Consider the following 20,878-nt stretch of genomic DNA (forward strand, 5'->3'; position numbering starts at 1 on the left):
ATGCAAATGAGTTTATTGAATTTTTTTTCTTCAAATATTTATGCTGTTGGTGGCTAATGTACTCATGAACAAAAAATACGTGCATTAGCATTTCCCTTTAGAATTGTATAAGATAAAATGTGTTACATGACTTACATCTCATTAAACTAATATACACATTCTTCATCAAGCATTTTTTAGTTTAAGTTGGCATGGCCATGGCCATTTAAAAAAAATCTACATCAAGGCAAATTTCCTCCATAATGTATGTTTACATAATCACGCAACCATTACCGCCCGTTCCTCTACTTCCTTATGGGTCACCGTTCCCACCAAAGTGTGAAGTACCCAATTCTTGAATAATTAATCTTTGTTATTGAATAAATTCTAAATAATAAGATAATTACGACTTGATTGTAATCAACTGATTTAATATTTACTAAAATTTATTAGATAACAACGATTAAAATTATTTATTATTGAAATAGAAAAAATTTAAACCTATCTAATATAATTTTTCAAAGATTATGTGTCCTCAATTCCAGAGACAAATCTTATCTGTCATACGCGATTACCGATAATCTAAGAAAATTTTACATACGAAAAAATTTAAGAGTTCTCTAGTTAAATAAATTATTCTCTCCCATGTGAATGAAACATGATCTTAGGCTGTTAGTCCACTTATCCTATGGATTGAAAACTAATTAATATAGATGTGCGATGTATTTTTTTTCTTCAGGGAAGTATGATATAATTTTTTTTGAATAAAAAGTATGATATAATTCTAATTATTAAACAAATGAAAGTTATATCTTAGAAAGAATTTATATGTGGCATAACAAGAAAGTATGCTGTCGGAGGTATGGTCCAAATTGGGCCTAAATTGGGCCTGAGATGGACCTGAAACAACAGCATTGTAAGACATGAAACCTACGACACACGAGGGACAAGGCAAGGGGGAACAGTGGAACACCGCACCCGTTGTTGCGATGCTAAGCTTTGCACTGACACAACATCTTTCTCTTCTTCGAAGTTGTATTGTATCTGTTCACGACGCTCTTCTCGCACATTCTTTCGCTCCTCTCTCTTTTACCGTCTCTGTACTTGCTTTCTCTCTGACTTTACCTCGCTCGCTTTTCACATCTAATAAGGTTCGCTTCTTCTCCTTCCCTTCCTAGTTAATGGATTCATATATCTTCCACCTTCGGATTGCACAATTAATTCCGTGACACAGGGAATTTTTCAATCATTTACCGTTTTATTCCACCGAGGTGTTTTTTTTTTTAAATTCTTATTTATTTATTGGTAGTATTTTGAGTTGTTGATTCGTTGGCGCTGCAGTGGCGAGCTTCACGTGGATTTCGTGCCTTGTCTCTTGTATTGAAACATTATTTTTTGTTTTGTTTATGTGTTATGATTGCTATATTGTATTCAGATCATTCTTCATAACTGTTGGCAATCCTAGACAGCATTTTTATAAGGTTTCCCTGTCTTTCTCTCTCTCTCTTTGTTCTATGAAAACAGGGGTATGCTGGTTTGGTTTCTATTTCCACCGAAACATAACGTGGATACAAGATAGTTGGCTTTTATTTTTTTATACATGATAACGTTGTTGCTTATGACTTATTTTCATTTTCAAATTGCCAGCGTTTACTTTGCATGGTTGTGCTTCTTATTCTGTTAGCATGTGCATACGAACTGTAATAGTCTCTTTTCTCTTGCAATTTAAAGCATTACCTATTTAATGAGTGGCAGATTACTAAGGTCTTGTTTGGATAAACTTCTCCATAAACACATACAGGAGAAGAAAATAACAAGTTAAAATAAAATGGGCTTCTTCCAAAATCAACTTATGCACTTCATTTTTATAAAAGCTAAAATGCATAGGTTCATTTTAGCTTATGGAGAAGGTTAATTCATTTCACCTTCCTATTTTCTCCTTCTATAAGTGCTTATGGAGAAGTTTATCCAAACAAGGCCTAAGAGTTGGATTTTATCTTGTTGTCTTGTTGACTTAGAATTTGGCAGCTCTAATTTTGAAGAGGGAGTGGGTTGGCCTTAAAAGCACAATATATCATTTCTAGTTATATTAAACTTAACGAATGCAAGCATTGAGAAAAAATGTTTCACTCTCTAACTAGTCGTATGTAGAAAAAGTAGAATATTAAGTGGCTAAAAATTGTAAATTTAGTTTGCCATTTTCCTGGGTTTTATTTTACTTAATGAACATGTATGCTCTCAGCACTCAGCAGTACCTTGACTTGCATGCAAGTCAGGATGTTTTACATGAACATAACTTTTCTATGAACTATTTGTATGAGTCAAAATATTTTTCAATAATGCCATTTCTCAATGTATTAGAGTCTTAATATAATAAACTGAATATTCATTATTTTTAGTTTTAGCGTTGTTAGATAGTGGCCATGGCGCCACCATAGCAGAATGGCTTGGCAGATTTTTTGCCCACTGCCATAGGCAATTTGTGAAGGAAGGCCTGCCATAGCGGTGCCATAAGGCGTAATGGCGTGTTTATATGGCGGAATTTCGTCCTTCTGCCATTTTCCGCCATCAACCATTGATAACACTGATTACTTTTGGTTCCATTCTTTATGTTCAAATGTTCAACATTTTTTTTTTGTCTTAACAGAATTCTATTTAATGCTATGTGTGTGAATTGCTTACCCAGACTTTTAATTACAGTCGATCATTAAAACTATTGAACTATGAACCTTGGATTATGATGATGAATTATCTATTGGATGGGAATTCTTCTGCAGCACAGTAAGAGTTGAAGAAAGACAGTAATTTCAATGTACTTGAGGAGAATACAATGCAGAGATCGGACATGGGCTTTGGTGTTGCAGCCATCGAAATACTTCTTTAGGCCAAGATTCTCTGATCAACGATATTTTCAATCTTTGTCCCCTAAGACCACTGTGGAAGAATATGCTTCACATGGAAGGATCATCAGAAAACATCTTTTAGGCTTAGATTTATGTAGGCATACTTCATCTAGAAATAGTTTCACTGTTCCGGACCGAAGGCCTAGTTTATGTCTTAACAGTACTCAGTTACGTGCCTATAGTTCTGAAAGTGATGGAAGAAATGCAAGTGAGGATAAACATGTAAATGTTAATGATGGAGCTAACTTTGATAAAGGACAGAAACAACAAGAGAAGTTTGGGAAAGATGTCAAGTACAGCAATGCACATGCACGACTTGGAGAACAGGAACAAGAGGAATGGCTTAATAATGAGAAGCTTTCTATAGAAAGTAAAAGGAGAGAATCACCATTTTTGACAACAAGGGATAAGTTTAAAAAAGAGTTTATGAGAAGAATTATTCCTTGGGAGAAGATAAACATTTCCTGGGACACATTTCCTTATCACATTCAGTAATTACTTATTGTTCCTTTTCAATTTAATGTCTTCTCTTATCTGAAATTTATTGTGGAACTGAATTGTATGTTTTTTTCTGTAGTGAGAATACCAAAAATCTTCTGGTGGAATGTGCTGCTTCCCATTTGAGACATAATAAGCTTGCTTCATCTTTTGGCAGTCGCCTCACATCTTCAAGTGGGAGAATATTGCTTCAGAGCATTCCTGGTCTGTCATTTATTTCGTAATTTTTGTCCTTGTTATTCTGTTTAATTTTTAATGTTTGTTTTGGATGCCATTTCTCTAACATTTATGCCTCATAAGTTTATTATAGTTTTTGTCTTAAGTCTGAATGTTGATGTTGTCCTTTTATCTTTAGGAACTGAGCTGTATCGTGAGAGATTGGTTAGGGCTCTTGCACAAGATTTACAAGTTCCTCTGTTAGTGCTTGATAACAGCATTCTTGCTCCTTATGTAAGTTCTGCAAAATAATAGACATTATAAGTTATTCAACGGTTTGTCAGTATAATAGCAGTGGTGCTAGAAAGAAAATATTTACATTAGTTGAATTGTCATGCAGGATATTGATGATGATTTATCATCAGATTACGAGTCTGACGAGGATAATGCAGAGTCTGGGGAGGAGGGTTCTTTGGAATCAGAGAATGAGGATGATAATGATGCTACAAATGAAGAAGAGTGGGCTAGCAGTACCGAGACCAAGTCAGATGCAAGTGATAATGAAGATGCAATAGCGGCTGCTGAAGCACACCTTAAGAAGGTTAAAGCAGCTGTTATTCGGAAACTTGTTCCTTACAATGTTGGAGAATTTGAAAAGGTGTCTATGTATAGTTGACTGTTGTTTTATAGTAATAGGGTGTTTTCTTTTATGTCTTGGCTATGATAAAATGAAGTATCTGGTAACTGTGGAAACTTTCAATTAGTGCACAGAACATAACTAAGTCGATGAATATTTAAAAAGTGGTATTCTAATGCTAGTGTTACCGCAAATCTATTTGTTCATTATTTTGAAAATTCACAGTGATTCTAGTTATGTGTTATTCTATCACTAACAAAGATTATTTATATTTCCTTTTAATGTAAGCAATCTGCTATTTATGCTGATAAGTAATAGGAAATCATTGTAGCATTGTGCACATCAAATGATGAAACAAATTTGTAAAATGACTAGATTGAAAACCAGTAGATAATAATTTTTGAGGATGGGCAAGTTTGTTGGTGCTATTGTTGCATTATACTTAAGTAGGAATGTATGGGTTGAAATTGATTTTTGACAATTTAGTGAGGACAATCTTATCCAATAAATGTCACGATGGATTTTCAGTAGTTATCTTAATTGAAATTCTTGTGTTAGTCATCTCTTAAGAATTATTAATATACAGGATTATAAATAAATTTCTTAGTTTGAACTCATTCAGTTACTTAAGATAGTTTTATATCTCATCCATTCCCAAAACTTTTGACAGATAGTGTCTGGTGAATCTGAGAATTCTGAGTCATCTAAGTCTAATGATGCCAAATCTTCTGATCAATCTGGATGCCAGCTAAGAAAAGGTAACATGTTCATCTAGCTGGAACTGTGATCATACATATGAACCTGCCAAATGACTAATCTTCTAAGTTATTTGCTTTCATTTTCTCATTTGTATTAGTATTCATGTAAACATCTATATTACTGCTTTGTTATGTTTTTCTTAGGTGACCGTGTGAAGTACATTGGGCCATCTGTTAAAGTTAGAGACGAGGATAGGTAATAAACTGATTCCCCCTTTTTCCCCTTCTCCCTAATATAGATGTGCTTACTTTGTGGTTCATCATCTCCTACATAATTGCATTTTTTTATGTGAAACATTCATTTAATTTATTGAATAAAGCATGCCTTGTATGATTTCGAGCTAAGTGGACACGAACTTGCTTATCTGTGTTGCTGTGGCTGCAAACATGACTGATTTTGATAAATCATCGTTGAAGATGCAAACTGGTGGACAATTTGATGATGAGAACAACAAAAGCAGTAGAAAATGAATAGAATTATTGCTTCATTTTTAATTTTTTTTTTTCCAAATAAAAGAAGAAATCTTGTTACAGAGTCATGATATTAATGCAACTGAGGGATGCGAAATATCTTTGTCATAGAACCTAAAGAAAATAAATAGCCGAAGAGGCTATGTGATAAACATGTTTACTATTTGCATATCAGAAGATGAAGTTCCTTTGCAACAGAGCAGAGCTAGAGCACCATAGAAAATGCATATGCACAACCTGGTCCGTAAAATAGAAAATGCGCATGCACAACTTGGTCCATAAAATATGTTATGACAATTAAGCAAAGTGACCCCTTGTTAATGCAGGCATTTATACACCAGAGAACTGCATAAATGATGCACTGCCAGATTCATAAGTCAAGCTTTCATGGATTCCTGATGACCTCTTGCGATTTTATTTTTGAGGGACTCAAACTGAGAACTGAATCTGATTCTTAATTCCATTGTCCCCCCACCTTCATTCATTAAAGGACGTTAAATACGGCACAAATAATGACAATTATTATGTGCAAGGTTTTGATGTGATTATTGTATTGTTTGTGCTTTTCATGCTTGTGGCTATGTTGTGGCAATATACGAGGTTGTAATAGTAGCACTATTGGTAATTATAGAGGAAGTGGTGATACTGTTGGATAAGGGTAAACTTGACTTAATTAAATCCCAAATCTTGTGATTTGGATTCTTAAATCTGAAGAGTGTAATGGGAAAGTGGAAACAACTTCCCATGAACTTTCATTTATTGATTCTTTCCAATATAAGATTTATAAGAACATGTTATCTTGGAATTTAATGATCCCGTGATTCACTGAAGTCCTTCAGAGAACTGAAAATAGAAGTTCTTCATTTATGCATTTTTTTTCTCTGTTGGACGTCTTTTGTTTTTGTCTGTTTATCTTGTGGCGGAATTATATATGCCAATATTTGGTGAGCATTTCTTTTTTCATGACATTTTTTTCTTTAAATAATGTTTTACTTTTTTACGGTAGTAGGTTCAAGACTATCCACTTAAGTGTGTTTGATGCTAGTTCTCAGCTAGTGGGTGCAAGTCATGTAATTTTTAACTTTTGTATATTAGGCGTTTGCATAATATGTAATTAGGCACTTGTAATTTTTATGAATGTCTTAAGACATAGTGCCCAAGTAATTGTGAATCCCATGTTCTGTCCAAAAATAATATTTTGAAGCCTTTGTGCAGAAACTTGAAATGTTATATAGTTTGGAATAAAGGCACTATAAGAACAATTAGCAAGTTGTCAAATATTTTGAGAAGTGTGGTTCTAAGAGAGTTGCCTCGGCTGTTTCTTGTACAACCATTGTATCATCCCCATTGGACTTTGAACTAGCACTCACCTGACATTGGCATATATAATTTTATCACAGGATCATACTGGGGAAGATACCGATATCTGATGGTACAACTAATGCTTATACTATTATACATGGCAGGTGGGTTGGTAAGTCATCCCTATGTGTAGAAGTCAAACTGTAAAATAAATGCCTCTCACATTTCGGCATTTTCTTGAAACCCATTTAAAAAAAAAATGCTAATATAGATGATAACACATAATATAAAGTGGCTTGCATTTAATTTGAGCTTTCACCTGGGGTGCGACCTGACCTGGAAAAGCATGCATGGTCATCCTACAAGGAATACTACAGTCCTATAATCAGTTTTTACTTTTTAGGACGTAGAATGTAAAGTGTTGTAACTTGTAAATCCTAGTTACAGTGATTTGGTGTACAGATATTAGGTTTGAGTATTGTACAATTACTCCCAATAATTTTCATTGATCATAGTGAATTTCCTCTCTGTTCTGACAATGGACGTAAGCCTAATAGTTTGCTGTAGGTTGAACCATGATAAATTTTGTATCTTTTTCTCTTCTTCCTATTCTCTATGTGTGCCCATGGTTACAGTTAAGGATGTGGCAGACAGTAGCTGACCATGTGAATGCAATGTAAATGTCAATATTGACATTCACTTTAGCTCTCTGCTTTTCATTTTTCGGGTTTGCGAAAGGTTTCTGCCTTTTATTTCTATCTGATGATTACCTAATAATTTTTTTCTTGGGTTGTCTATTTGATTTTCCTTATGTGATCAATGTGAGAACATAATGTGAGTTCCTTAGTGAAATAAAACATGGAATTGGAGTCATGATGGGTGTATGGATTAGGAATAGTTGAATGTATTTGTATTGGGATTTTATTCTTAATTGGTTAGCAGTGTATTTGTCCTTTCACAACACCATTTTTGAGATTTGCAGGAGAAGGAAGGAGGCTAAGGTATTGTGAGTTGTGCTCTCTACGAGGGTATGCAGTGCATTAGATTTGAGTTAAATGCAAGTTCAGGCAGTGATTTCCTCCGTAAATCTTCTTGGGGATCGGATAGTTTTGCTGGCCTCTTGTGGGTTTATCTGATTATGTTCATGGCCTTTTGAGGAGTTTCTTTTTCAGATATGCAGAGGGACTTTATTTCTATTTTTCCATGTTTCTATTTACTGAGGAGGATTCCTGATTGGCTGATCCTTCTACATTGCCATAGAATTTGGGTTTGGGCCTAACTCAACCCTACAAAACCGGCTTGTAAAGTGAGGGTTGCGCCCCACTTATATACTCTTTTTGGGCTCTATCTTTTATAAACATTTTTGCAACCTGTAATACCAACAAAACTCCTGATGTTTTCAACATTTGTACATCATGTAATAGCATCTGTGGGATAGTTTGATTATTCATTTTTGTATTAGGTAAAAAGGCATAATCAATGGCATGCATTTGACATGTATCTTTGACCATGTAATAACCGGATAAAGTGAACCTGATTTTTTAAATTTACATTCTTTTCATTAATTTCAGAGAGATTGGTATGCTATGCTACATGTTTCTTGATCTTTCTTTTTTATTTTTTCCCCATTTTTTGGTCTTAACATCTTCAATTCTTGAGGATTCCTTATCCTGTTATATTTGTTTCTTTGTATTCTATCTTGATGAATTTTTTGGTTATTAAAACAAAATCAAAAGTTCAGAGAATGAAATGTGTTGCCTTAAAGATGTAGTGTGGCTTTCCTTGTGCATGTTGCAAAATTGCAATATTCATAAATTTTGATATTGTATGTTGTGTGTCTGGACATCTGATATATTTTTTGGGGGGCTAAATTATGTATTTGGTCCCTCAAAATATTAGGATTTGTTGATTTCCCTATTTGGTCTCATTTTAAATAAGTTGTTATTTGGTCTACGAACAGAGAAGTTTTCATTCCCATGTAGTCCTTTTGCTAAGTCTCTGTTTATTTTGTCCATTAAGTGACAATGTGACTTTTAAAAATGAGGGACTAAATGAGAAACTCATGATATTTTGAGGTATTAAATAATTAATTTATCCTATTTTCCACATGTATTTTGTATAATTGTATTGTCCTTTTCTGGTCATTGATTTTTATGTCTGATACTGAGGTGTACTATTGTTAGGATGTCTAACATTCATTTTTGCACTATCTCATGATGTGCTTAAAATTATGCCTTGATTTTCCTTTAGTTCTTCAAAATATTTTATATTGATATACGCAACAAATTAGGTGCAAGTGAGGATTATATGTTTCAAAGATATGCTTATAGCTTGCAGGTTGTTCTTTTTTGCAAATTTAACCAAATGTGGATTTATTGCAGGCCTTTAACTAAAGGTCAGAGAGGAGAGGTATATGAGGTTAATGGAGATCGAGTTGCTGTCATCTTGGATATTAATGAAGATAGGGTCAATGAGGGCGAGGTGGAGAACCTTAATGAGGATCATACAAAACCCCCAATTTATTGGATACATGGTAAAGTTTTCTTATTCAAAATATAGAAAATGACAATCATCTAAATCTTAAAGCTAGCTCCCTTGTATTTTCTATGTTTAGTTGATTCTTAAGAGATGCTTTTTATGTTTCCAAATTTTAGCCAAACTATCAATTTTGCTCTGCATTTGGTTCTCCCTTATATCTTCAACTGAATTTCCATTATTCATAAACAATTATCATGGTCAGAATTGGACCTCCTTATTTCCTCATTACTCTTGCATATCTGCTCTATCTGTTTCTCCAATTACTCCTCTCTTGAGTCCATCCTTGTCGATGACATCCATCTGGTCAAACCAATTGTTGGACTCAAGAAATGAATGCACACTGATTTCTGAATGAAAATAGAAATGGTATAGTTTTTAGCTCAGATCTGAGTATGAACACAGGGTTTCCCTCTAACAAGTAATAAGGAGTTTCCTCCTTTGAAGTAGAAAGAATAACAATCTTACACCTTAGCTCATTGTTATAAGTCTGCAAGTCTGCAACACAACTTTTATATCATTATAACTGTCATATCGTAACCTGTAACAGCCGAATCCAAAATTAATATAAAAATAACTGCCTAATAACTTCCTAATACAGAATTATAACCGCTCAAATCAGTTTTTTTTAATCAACAAATGTTAGTTGTTAGTTTTGTTAGAATGTTATTGGGAGTGATTCGAACCCGTGACTTCCTAATACAGAATTATAACCCCCTTCTCCTTTTAACCACCAAGGCATCCTTATAACTCCCTCCTCAAATCAGATTGACCTATCATCTTGTAAGAAAATATAAGATATTGGCTACAATTGAAAAGGTCCTATTGATAAATCTTTCATTTATCCAAGATCTAGGTATAGGTGGAAAAATGGGATGAGTAGATTTTTCTAGTCAAGCCATAAGGTTACCTTGATCTTTGTCAAATATATATGATTCAGAGTTTGATGATTTTATAAACTAATTATCAGAGGTTGATGTAGTAGTTTATGTTCTAGGACTTAAAGAAAGTTTTTATAATAATACTTGTGAGCTGTAGCAACTTTGATATAAGCATGTGAACTTGAGCCCCCTTTTGGATATGAAAATATTTTAGTTCTGTTGCCGATAAACAACTAAGACTTTTTTATTTGCAAACAGTTAAGGACATTGAGAATGATCTTGATGCTCAATCACATGATTGCTACATAGCAGTGGAGGCTTTATGTGAGGTATAGTGCTCTGGTGTTCAATTTTTTGAAATTTCATAATAAGATAACTACAATCTTGTTTTACTGATTAGTGAACCTGACTGTTGCTTTTGCAGGTTTTGCATCGCAAACAACCTCTTATTGTCTATTTTCCGGACAGTTCACAATGGTTACATAAAGCTGTTCCTAAGTCAAACCGAAATGAGTTTTTTCATAAGGTTGAAGAGATGTTTGACCGGTTATCTGGCCCTATAGTGTTCATTTGTGGGCAAAACAAAATTCAGTCAGGATCAAAGGAGAAAGAAGAATTCGTAAGCTTCAATTGTTATTTTTGGTCATGAAGTAATAAGTTCTAAATGTTCGTTCGTGACTGAAATGCATTTACTTCAATTGTGCAACTCTTAACATTTTATTTTGACTTTTATCCTTTATCACATGTGATGTTTGGCAGACAATGATACTTCCGAACTTTGGACGTGTTGCTAAGCTGGTAATGCTTTCTTTCTTTCTACAAATTTCTGCATGCCCTTAAACATTCTATTGTTAACTGTCTGTGAGTTCAAAATTTCAAATTATGCTGCTGTCGAATAACTACTATCCATTCTTTTCTTTTTGGATCCCAATGAACTATAGTATGTTGCTAAAATGTAATGTTTCTGAATTTATTCATGATTGAAATTGGTGTCAGCTTTAACCTCCTCCCAAATGCACATCCTTTCTTTTCTTCCAAATATTGCCTTTAAAGAGTTCAGACAACTTTTACTTTTTATGCATATTTTGTTACCTTTGTTGATAATACATGTAGGATGCTGTTTGGGTCTCTTATAGACTGACTAAAGATAAAGATGGTAAATTTGAGAATTTCATTGGAATGTTATATTTTTTGTTTTTAATATAACATCTGCTTCAATGTCATGAAATTGCTTTCATGTTCATGTGCATTTGACTTTCCTTCTGCTATGATAATTTGTAAGCCATCATTCTTGTTATTCTATTTGTGAAAATATAGATCTTATGGGGACTTTTATAGGGACTATGCAATTTATGTTTTAGTGAACTGTGAACCTTTTAATTTCTATTTTGGAGTGCATTAGATCTGGTTGAAATCTTCCCTTTAGCCATTTTTTCTTTAAGAGATATATACATGATTGATACCTTGCTTATTTGCAACTTATAAGTTATTGAAAACCATTAGGCTTCATGCGCATGCTTTTGTTTCATTATTTATATGATAAGACAGCTATTTCAGTTAGATATACGATGATTTTTCTGTGGCTATATGCTACCATTGTAAATATTACCAGCATTTTTTCTTTTTCAATTTTCTTGTAACTTGTAAGATTTGTTATGGCCAATTCTATGGTGCCTAAGTGCACTTGTAATATGCCCTGGTGTCTGATTTATCATCTGTTGAGTTGAATATGGATGCTGAAACAAGTAGTCAATAAATGCTAACAGGGCAGGTTCGTGCACTTGGGGCATTACGGAAATCACCAAATGATTTTTTTTATGGTTTCATCTTTGAATTCTTTTTGATAACTGTTTACAGCCTCTTTCTCTGAAGCATTTAACTGAGGGAATTAAAGGGGACAAGACATCAGAAGATGATGAAATTAACAAGCTCTTCTCCAATGTTTTGAGTATACTTCCACCTAAGGTAATTGTTTTGCAATTTTGATTATGCATCCACCTAAAGTAATCATGATGAATCACTTAAGGTAATTATTTTGTCTACGCTACTACAAAGTACTATGACTACTACTACTACTACAAGGATTCTGACACTTGTCAAACACCACTCTTAAGTTTGAAACATTTAAAATTTTAAACATCTCAGTACACTACACCACTACTGTAGGAACAATAATGAAAGAACATTAAAATGCCAATATTCAAGTCTTACAGAAGATATTTTTATTCATTACTAGTCAGACATATATAAGGAATATTATCATAATAGAAAGGTAAATGGCTTATGCATGTTTTATACATATGTTTCTACACATGATTTTTTATAGTTAATATATTTTTCCTCATCTTTTCTTCATAGGCTTAGTAAATTTGGATGTTCATATTGGTGACCATTTCTGTTATGAATTTTCCCCCTTCTTCTAAGCATGATAGTTACATCTTTCTCAAAGGCATACGTTGGAAACCCTATAATTCTTTATGGAGTCAAAGCAGAAATGCTATATTGGTTTTACTGTTGATTAGCTATATGGATCCTTTTAAGGTTTTCTGTTGAGGATTATAAAGCACCTAACTTTGTATATAATTTGATGAAAATGATTCTAGTTGTTTCACTAGTTTGTCTATTAATTTGCTTTCTGTTCTGCACATCTATTATTATCCTTGTTTATACCATTTTTTCATCTGGATTTCTGTATGACACTTTGCAGGATGAGAATCTGCTGGCAACATTCAAGAAACAACTTGAGGAAGATAAGAAAATTGTGACTTCACGTAGTAATTTGAATGCATTACGGAAGGTAATTCTCTGGTTTCTGAACCATTATTTTACCCTGCTGATGATTTATCGTTGATGATATATACAAATGTTATCAAATTGAGATTCAAATCGTGAATTGCCAAGCTAATTTTTGAATTGTGAATCATAGTTTGTATCAATTGTAAGATTCTGAGACAACACAAGTAACTTCAAATATATTATATATCATAGAAATGATATGAAGTGTTCAATGTAAAAGAAAATAGCCATAAGTCTCATAAAGCAAAATTATTATTTATATATGAGTTTGTGAAGCCTCTATTTTAGAAGAATGGAAACTAAGCAATGAAATAGCCAAGTAGAGTGCATGCATTATGAGTGAGTGACAAATAAAGTAGTGATGCATTTTACACCATCAGTATCAATAATTTATAGCTGGATTTTCATGTTGCAGGTTCTCGAAGAACATCAGCTATCCTGCATGGACCTTTTGCTTGTAAATACTGATAGCATCATTTTGACAAAGCATAGTAAGTTCCACTCATTCTCTTTATTATGTTCTAGTTTTTTCTTTATCAATCGTTTTATTTGTATGATTTCTTCATCCATAATGCATTTCCCTTTTTGGATTGACATAATTTTAGTCATCCATAATGAATTTCCCCTTTTTAGAACACATATCTGAAATTGAGTAATGCCACAAACAGATCTTAAATTGAGAAACTACAAAATGTTTGAATGCTGATTTATTGGTTTAAATTCTAGGAAGCACTTAGACTTGTTTCTGCATTATTTGATTTAAGTGTTAGTAATGCATTTAATTGGTTGGCTGATGATGATTACAAAAAGGGAAAAAGAGAATTATTAGCTTATTTTAAGTTTTCTTATTGTTTTTATCTTGTATGAATTTTATCTCTTTTAATGCTAATATGCTTCTAATGGTTTCTACTGTACAACTTGCGCTTTTTCTTTTATTAATAAAAAATATTATTAGAAAGGAAGGGAGTACAAGGTGGGAGCATAAGTAATCCCCTTAAAGAATGAGGGGTGGGGATAAGGGTGAACAATTTGCATCAGCCGAATAGAGCCTTGCAATTTCATTGCAATGTAAACCTTGGAAGAACATTGTGGCTGTAATCAGGGTAAAAATATAATTTGCACTCTAACATCATGGTCTAACCATGTCGATGTTGAGAATAGTTTTTTGAGTTACATTTTTTATTTTCTTTATTTAAAAGGTTACAATAGAACATGCAAATTAGTAACTTAATATTATGAAGGGGTCTTGCTAATAAGTTCCTTAAGGGAGCTTGTTAAGCATTAAAAAATTGAAAGTATTTAATGAGTATAACATTAATGTATTGGGAACTTAAAAAACTTTATTTTTCATCTAATACTTTCCGTCTCTGAATCCTTAACAAATGTTCCAATGGCATTTGTTAGTCGTTAGATTTGCTATGTCATGGTTTTGTACATCATGTGCTTTTGTTTTCAGAAGCTGAAAAAGTGGTAGGCTGGGCAAAAAATCATTACTTGTCATCATGCTTGCTTCCTTCTATTAAAGGAGAAAGATTGTACCTACCTCGTGAAAGGTATAAATATAAATCCTATTATTCTATAATATATATGTGATTGGGTAGAATTTTAAGGTTCACTTGTTCTTTGTTTGTAGTCTGGAAATTGCAGTCTCAAGATTGAAGGGCCAGGAAACTATGTCACGGAAGCCTTCTCAAAGCCTCAAGGCATGTTTTTTTTTTTTTGTGTTGCTATAAGTGATATTTATTGATAATTAAAATATTATTATGCATGTGATTAGTGTGCGGAGGGTATTTGTGTCCTCTGGACTATATTCTACTACACTGAACTATTGGCTTAATGCACTTAACATACATAAACCTGCACCCACAAAGGGTAAAATTTCTTAACAATTTTAAATTCAGGGCCTTTTTTTTGTCTTAGGTTGATTTTGTTCATATGAATATTGTAACAGAACCTTGCAAAGGATGAGTTTGAGAGCAATTTCATTTCAGCTGTAGTACCTCCTGGTGAAATTGGGGTGAAATTTGATGACATAGGTGCTCTTGAAGATGTGAAAAAGGCACTTAATGAACTCGTTATTCTTCCAATGAGAAGGCCAGAGCTTTTCTCTCGTGGAAATCTGTTGCGGGTAATGATTGTTGTTTCTCGTATGCATTCTCACTGTATCCAAATTTATTTTGTTCTGTTCCTTACATGTGTGTGTAACTAATTTGAAGAAACTTTTTCCAGCCCTGTAAAGGAATTTTACTTTTTGGTCCTCCTGGCACTGGGAAAACCCTTCTGGCCAAGGCACTTGCAACTGAAGCTGGTGCAAATTTTATCAGCATAACTGGTTCGACCCTTACTTCAAAGGTAATCTTTATTCTTGGACATTTTTCTCTTTCAGTTGATAATGCTCTTGCAACTAAAAAAATTTGGTGGTTTGTCTATGCAAATTTTGTTTGCATCTAACTTGCAACATATGCATGATATCCTTGATCCCCCAAACAATGATATCAATCAAATATTCTACACAACTTCAGCCTATATCTCATAAACTCTCAACAATTTGTATTAATCTTACTATATATCTCTCCTCAAAAAGAAAAAAAAAGACCTTAGAGGGTGTTTTGGACTTCCAAATGGATTTATCAAGTATACATTTAATGATTAAGAGAATAGGTTAGAAACTTAAACAAAGAACTTGCAAGAAAACACACCAAGAGAACCTGAAGTGCAAGTACTTCAATCTGGATTGGAGGATAGATAAATAGAATTAAGTAAAAACATATGGCTTTAGAATTCACTAGTTTTTCTAAAATCAAGTTCCTTGAAGTTTTTTTGCCCATTTATTTTTCTTATATAAATTGTTTCAGTCGTTTAAAGGTGTATTATTTTCTTCTTTTGCATGTGATATCTTATATATATTTGTTTTTTTTCCTGATACAGTGGTTCGGAGATGCTGAAAAACTAACCAAAGCTCTTTTCTCATTTGCCAGCAAGCTTGCTCCTGTCATTGTATTTGTCGATGAGGTGAGCGTCTGAATGCATAACTTTTGCCATTCATTTTGCTTTTTAAAACATTCATGGTATACTTGAAAATAATGTATTTTATTTCTGGTACATTGGAATTTGCAATCTTTTCAATAAATATTTCTACTTTTTAGTTTTGTATGTATAAGAAAAATTGCAGTCTAAGAAGTTCAATAACTACTTCAAGTGGACCTTTAATGACTAACCATGTCTCTTCTCTGTGACAACTCTCTGCTCTTGAATTGGTTAGTTGAAATGGAAAGAGAAAGTATGTTGCCCACAAAATCTAGGACTTCTTTTAATGTCACATTTATAAGACCATTCAATGCATAGCAAGAAAATCAAGATGTTTTCTGTACCCTCTTGATTATGCCATGAATTGAATGCTTCTAGAAGACTAATGAATTCAGATTTCAGTCTCATGATTTTGGTTGTCCTTCTGGTCTTTTCTTCCCCAAAGGCTGAAGAGTAAAAGTATGCTTTAGGATTTTAAAATTAATTATTTCTCCTTGTTGTGTAATACTTTTTTTCTCTAGTTAATTTGTATTTTAGTCAATGGCAAACATCTTTTTCCACTTTCCAGGACTGTGCCCTCAAAAGTAAAAAAAAAACAAATGTCTAAGAAATACGTTTAAAATGTGCCATCAAGTCTACTTTATCAGTTTATCTGAGTCAATCACGGCTTGGAAACTTGGTTTCTGACTAGAATCTGTATTGTAGGTTGACAGTTTGCTTGGTGCTCGAGGTGGTGCTTTTGAGCATGAGGCCACTAGAAGAATGAGGAACGAGTTTATGGCAGCTTGGGATGGATTGAGGTCAAAAGAAAACCAAAGAATCCTTATTCTAGGTGCAACAAACCGGCCATTTGACCTTGATGATGCTGTTATTCGTCGCTTACCAAGAAGGTAAACTTTAAGAGTCCTCTTTGAAAGTTATTGTTATTGGTTGAAGGGTCATATCCATCATCACGTTTTTGAATTATGATTGTCCCATGTTCTGTCTGATTTTTATACAGTTATATATTTTTTAATAGAGTTTACTCCACTAAGTAAAGTGTATTGGTTTTTACTTTGTGTTAGTTGTCAACTGCAAGCTTTCAGTTAACTGTCAGTGAGCTGTCAGTCTGTTAGGGTTCTAACTCTAGTTAGTTAGTAACTGTCAAGGTTAGGTTTCTGTTAGTCACTCTATATATAGAGTTGATGCAGACCGTTGTAACTTGGCTTGACAATTTTTCTGATCAATGAAATCAGTTTTACACTTTCTCTCAAATTCTATTACTTTTTATCCTCTTTTTGTCTTTTGTCTGTGCTTCAGCACTCATTACTTTTTAGGGTGGATATATGAAGAGTTGATAGGATTGGGTGGAAGTTAACAATATGTTTTGTCACTGTTATCCTTGACTACTATGCTATTGTTGAATCATATTGTCAAGAATCAACTATCCCAAAGGCCAAAAGCTTAAGCTATAACGGGAGGCTCACAAATAGATTCATATACTTATAATGTCACTAGTTTAATAAACTATTAAAAATTTATACCGCAATAAATACCTTGATAGTGTAGATGGTAGAACTTTACTTAAATTCCAAGTTGACATTTACAATAGGGAAGTATTTGATAAATACTGGCTATTTTTTTGCTAACTAAGCTTTGCGTTGGCTTTATATTTCTCTAGGATATATGTTGATTTACCGGATGCTGAAAACCGAATGAAGATTTTAAGAATCTTTCTTGCACAAGAAAATTTGAATTTTGATTTTCAGTTTGACAAACTTGCAAACTTCACTGATGGATACTCTGGCAGTGATTTGAAGGTAAATATTGTCAAGTGCAACTGAATAGAAACCGTTATATGTTAGGCACCACTATGCTGTATCACATTAGGAATTTGAGGGATCAAAGGGAAAATAAGGTAGATGGCTGAGAATGGCACCTTATTTCCTGTTTTATCCCTCACATTCCTCTTACATTATAATTACCATGCTTTTTTAAGCTGCAATATATAACATTCCATGTGTAAACATCTCAAGTCATGTATCTAATGGTGCTTCATGTTTACATTTGCAGAACCTCTGTATTGCTGCGGCATATAGACCTGTTCAAGAACTCTTAGAGGAAGAAAAGAAGGTATCGGGATCATAAATTTGATCTTTCTTAATTGATGAATGTGCAATGAACATGTGTAACTCAGTTTATGTAGCAATTTCTGTGATTTATGCACTATCCTTTTTAAATTTTCACAAGAACAAAAATGCACATTTGGTGCACAACGGTGATATTTGGCAACTTACATCCCCATTAATGGAAAATATTTTAATAAAGGAAAATGAAGAAATATCTAATATAAACAAAATGTTCCTGTATTGCAACTGTGTTTCATCAGATCTGGATGCTGTAAAAACTCCAGGAAAATATTTTATTGAATAACTATTCCAACAATTTATGTATGAAGCTGTTGATAATGCATGCCGTAACTTTAGCTGTAACTCACTGAGGAAACATCTTATGCCTATGAGGAGAAGTTTGGTATCGGGGTAAAAATGGGTGTGGAAACTTCATGGATCAGTAAAGTTGGTTAATTCTTTTTGTGCTTTAGCATAAGGTAATGGCTCTAATTTTGGCTTAGTCTAACACTTAAAATTCAGACCCAAATAATTACTATTGAAGCCACTATACTAAAAAAGTTTACATTTCTTACTACTTTTGATATGAAAATGGGAAAAATGTACTTGTAGCTGCTGAAGTATTGAATGTTCTTGTGTGTAAAATTCAACTTATCTATTAATATAAAATGAATACCTTAATCAATATGGTTATATGCATGTTGAGGAAAGTAACCACTGAGAAAGAAAAAAATGTGTTATGATACATAAGCTTTAATTATTTGGTGAAAAGCAACAATAACTTACAAATAAACGGTTGTGGGCATTGGCTGTAGAGTAACTGACAAGTTTAGTTTTCTATGGATGATAGAGGTAACTTTAGATTATTATTCCTTGAGATGCCCACCTTCCCGAGTACAAAATAGTATTTTCCATCCTAATGGGTTATTTTCTCTGTTTATCTTATCTATTGGTTGCAAATTTGCAATGCAATGCTTCTAATATCAAATGTTGGTTTGTATTGTTCCTGAATCCTATTTTAAACAAATTAAAGCTTTGCTTACTTTTATATGTACTTTTAAAATTAAAAGAAAATTTATTTTTTTCAAATGGTTTCGAAATGCGGATTCTCTTCTTTCCATGTGGCATCATTGTGAGTAGTTGAATTTGTAGGTGCATTGTTTTAACCAATTCTATATCAGTACTTTAATTTGATTTGTTTGCCTACTCACATGGTATCTCCACTGGTTTGCACAGAGAGCCAGTAATGATACAACTTCGGTACTAAGGCCTCTTAATTTGGATGATTTTATTCAGGCAAAATCCAAGGTACATAATATTTTATTTGTTCATTTTGTATTGTTATGTTTCTATGTGAAGTGCAAGTACTTTTAATGTGTATTAGTAGACTAGTTTTAAATGAATCTCTCGTTTTTTATGCATTTGTTGCGTCTATTTTATCCAAGCTTCTTAGTTTCCTGATTAATAAAATTTACTGTGTGCTCGTTTGAAACTTTTTTAAGCTTATATTTTTGTCTGCAGTCTTTCTCTTTGAAGCACCATTAATTTTTAAAATGTGTAGGTGGGTCCATCAGTTGCGTATGATGCAACAAGCATGAATGAGTTGAGGAAGTGGAACGAAATGTACGGAGAAGGAGGTAGTAGAACAAAAGCGCCATTTGGATTTGGGACCTGATTTTGATGGTTTCATCACTAACTTATCACCAATGCTTCTTAGCAAAACAATTTACCGGACGTGGCAAAGAGCTCTAGATAGATATCACCTTATACTTTTCATCGGCTTCTGCTTTTGCCAAATCATTCGGTGTCCTCATTTGGTATAATTTTCGGTACAAGCATTCTTCCCAAATTTATTCATACGAATTGGTTCTGTTTAGGAGGAGCCTGTGTTTCAAGCTCCATTTTGAGCTGATATAAGAGTAATTCAGTTTAATGTGTTGTAATGAAATGTAGGTAGCCTCTAATTTTGTCTAGGGAATCTTATATGTTTTAACAATATGGGTAATTTCCCCAATTATATTATTTTTTTCAGCAGTGTTTAATAATTAAATATCATCTCATGTATTGTTTTAACAAAAATGATCTGCTATGCGCCTGTGTATTTGGTTAAAGTGCCTCACTCACAATTATTGCATTCATGCTAATGGGATTCTAAGAATATCAGATTTTTGTTTAAAAAATTTCATTGAAATCGTTAAGTTCACTTTACCCAGTGGGATCATTCTATATTCCAGATACAATGAAATAAAATGAATTACGATTGTATTTGATAAAGATACAAGTATCTTAAACATATATTTTTTGTTGTCAAAATAGAAGAGAAAACGCATCAAATTCGTGACATTTGTTATATCTAGTGCTCCCCAATAAGTCGAACCTGGATGATAATCTGATTATTTGGTAAATGACCATTGGTGCTTTTAACAGAGTTGAATTAAATTGTCTGAATTAATTGACGCAAGAAACTCCCATTTGGATATTCTAAAGTAATCAGTGGTACCTGTGTCCAAGTGTGTTGCCTTCACCAAACATTGAGATTTGAGACGAGGGCGGGTACAACTTAAAATTTTAATATTCTAATTTCAAAATTTTACAACACCACAAGTATCCTATTCAACAAACTGAACTAAACTCCATAAAATAAATCCATTTGATAAAATAACTGTTAAACAATGACAACAATTTATAGAGAGCGTACTAAGGCAATTCCTCTTGCATCTACTTTAAAATTAAATTAACATGAATATGCCTTTTGGAAACATTTTGTATCTGCTGAATTGTCAAAATACTAAAGAAAGTATTTTTTAAAATGTAAACTGAAAACACG

At 33.1% G+C, this 20,878-nt stretch overlaps 1 protein-coding gene across 8 annotated transcripts; it reads left to right on the forward strand.

Annotated features, from left to right (window-relative positions):
* The first annotated feature begins 915 nt into the window (after positions 1-915).
* LOC114378079 lies at positions 916-20,124 on the forward strand. Of its 8 annotated transcripts, none has more exons than XM_028336597.1 (26): positions 917-1,130; positions 2,757-3,373; positions 3,460-3,584; positions 3,736-3,830; positions 3,937-4,194; positions 4,844-4,931; positions 5,076-5,127; positions 6,803-6,876; positions 7,687-7,732; positions 9,086-9,237; positions 10,379-10,449; positions 10,545-10,739; positions 10,880-10,918; positions 11,978-12,085; positions 12,828-12,917; positions 13,332-13,407; positions 14,373-14,469; positions 14,550-14,619; positions 14,868-15,044; positions 15,146-15,268; positions 15,845-15,928; positions 16,649-16,833; positions 17,604-17,742; positions 17,996-18,055; positions 19,288-19,359; positions 19,613-20,124. In XM_028336597.1, the coding sequence occupies exons 2-26, from the start codon at positions 2,790-2,792 to the stop codon at positions 19,724-19,726; spliced, it is 3,174 nt and encodes a 1,057-aa protein (XP_028192398.1). In that variant the 5' UTR covers positions 917-1,130; positions 2,757-2,789; the 3' UTR covers positions 19,727-20,124. The 8 variants fall into 8 exon arrangements, with proteins under 8 accessions (XP_028192405.1, XP_028192398.1, XP_028192400.1 ...); XM_028336599.1 differs by having other exon boundaries at positions 11,993-12,085; XM_028336600.1 differs by having other exon boundaries at positions 7,687-7,705.
* Positions 20,125-20,878: the final 754 nt, after the last annotated feature.

The sequence above is a fragment of the Glycine soja genome, chromosome 12 (assembly GCF_004193775.1).
Source record: "Glycine soja cultivar W05 chromosome 12, ASM419377v2, whole genome shotgun sequence".
In the NCBI taxonomy this organism is placed as follows: Eukaryota; Viridiplantae; Streptophyta; class Magnoliopsida; order Fabales; family Fabaceae; genus Glycine; species Glycine soja.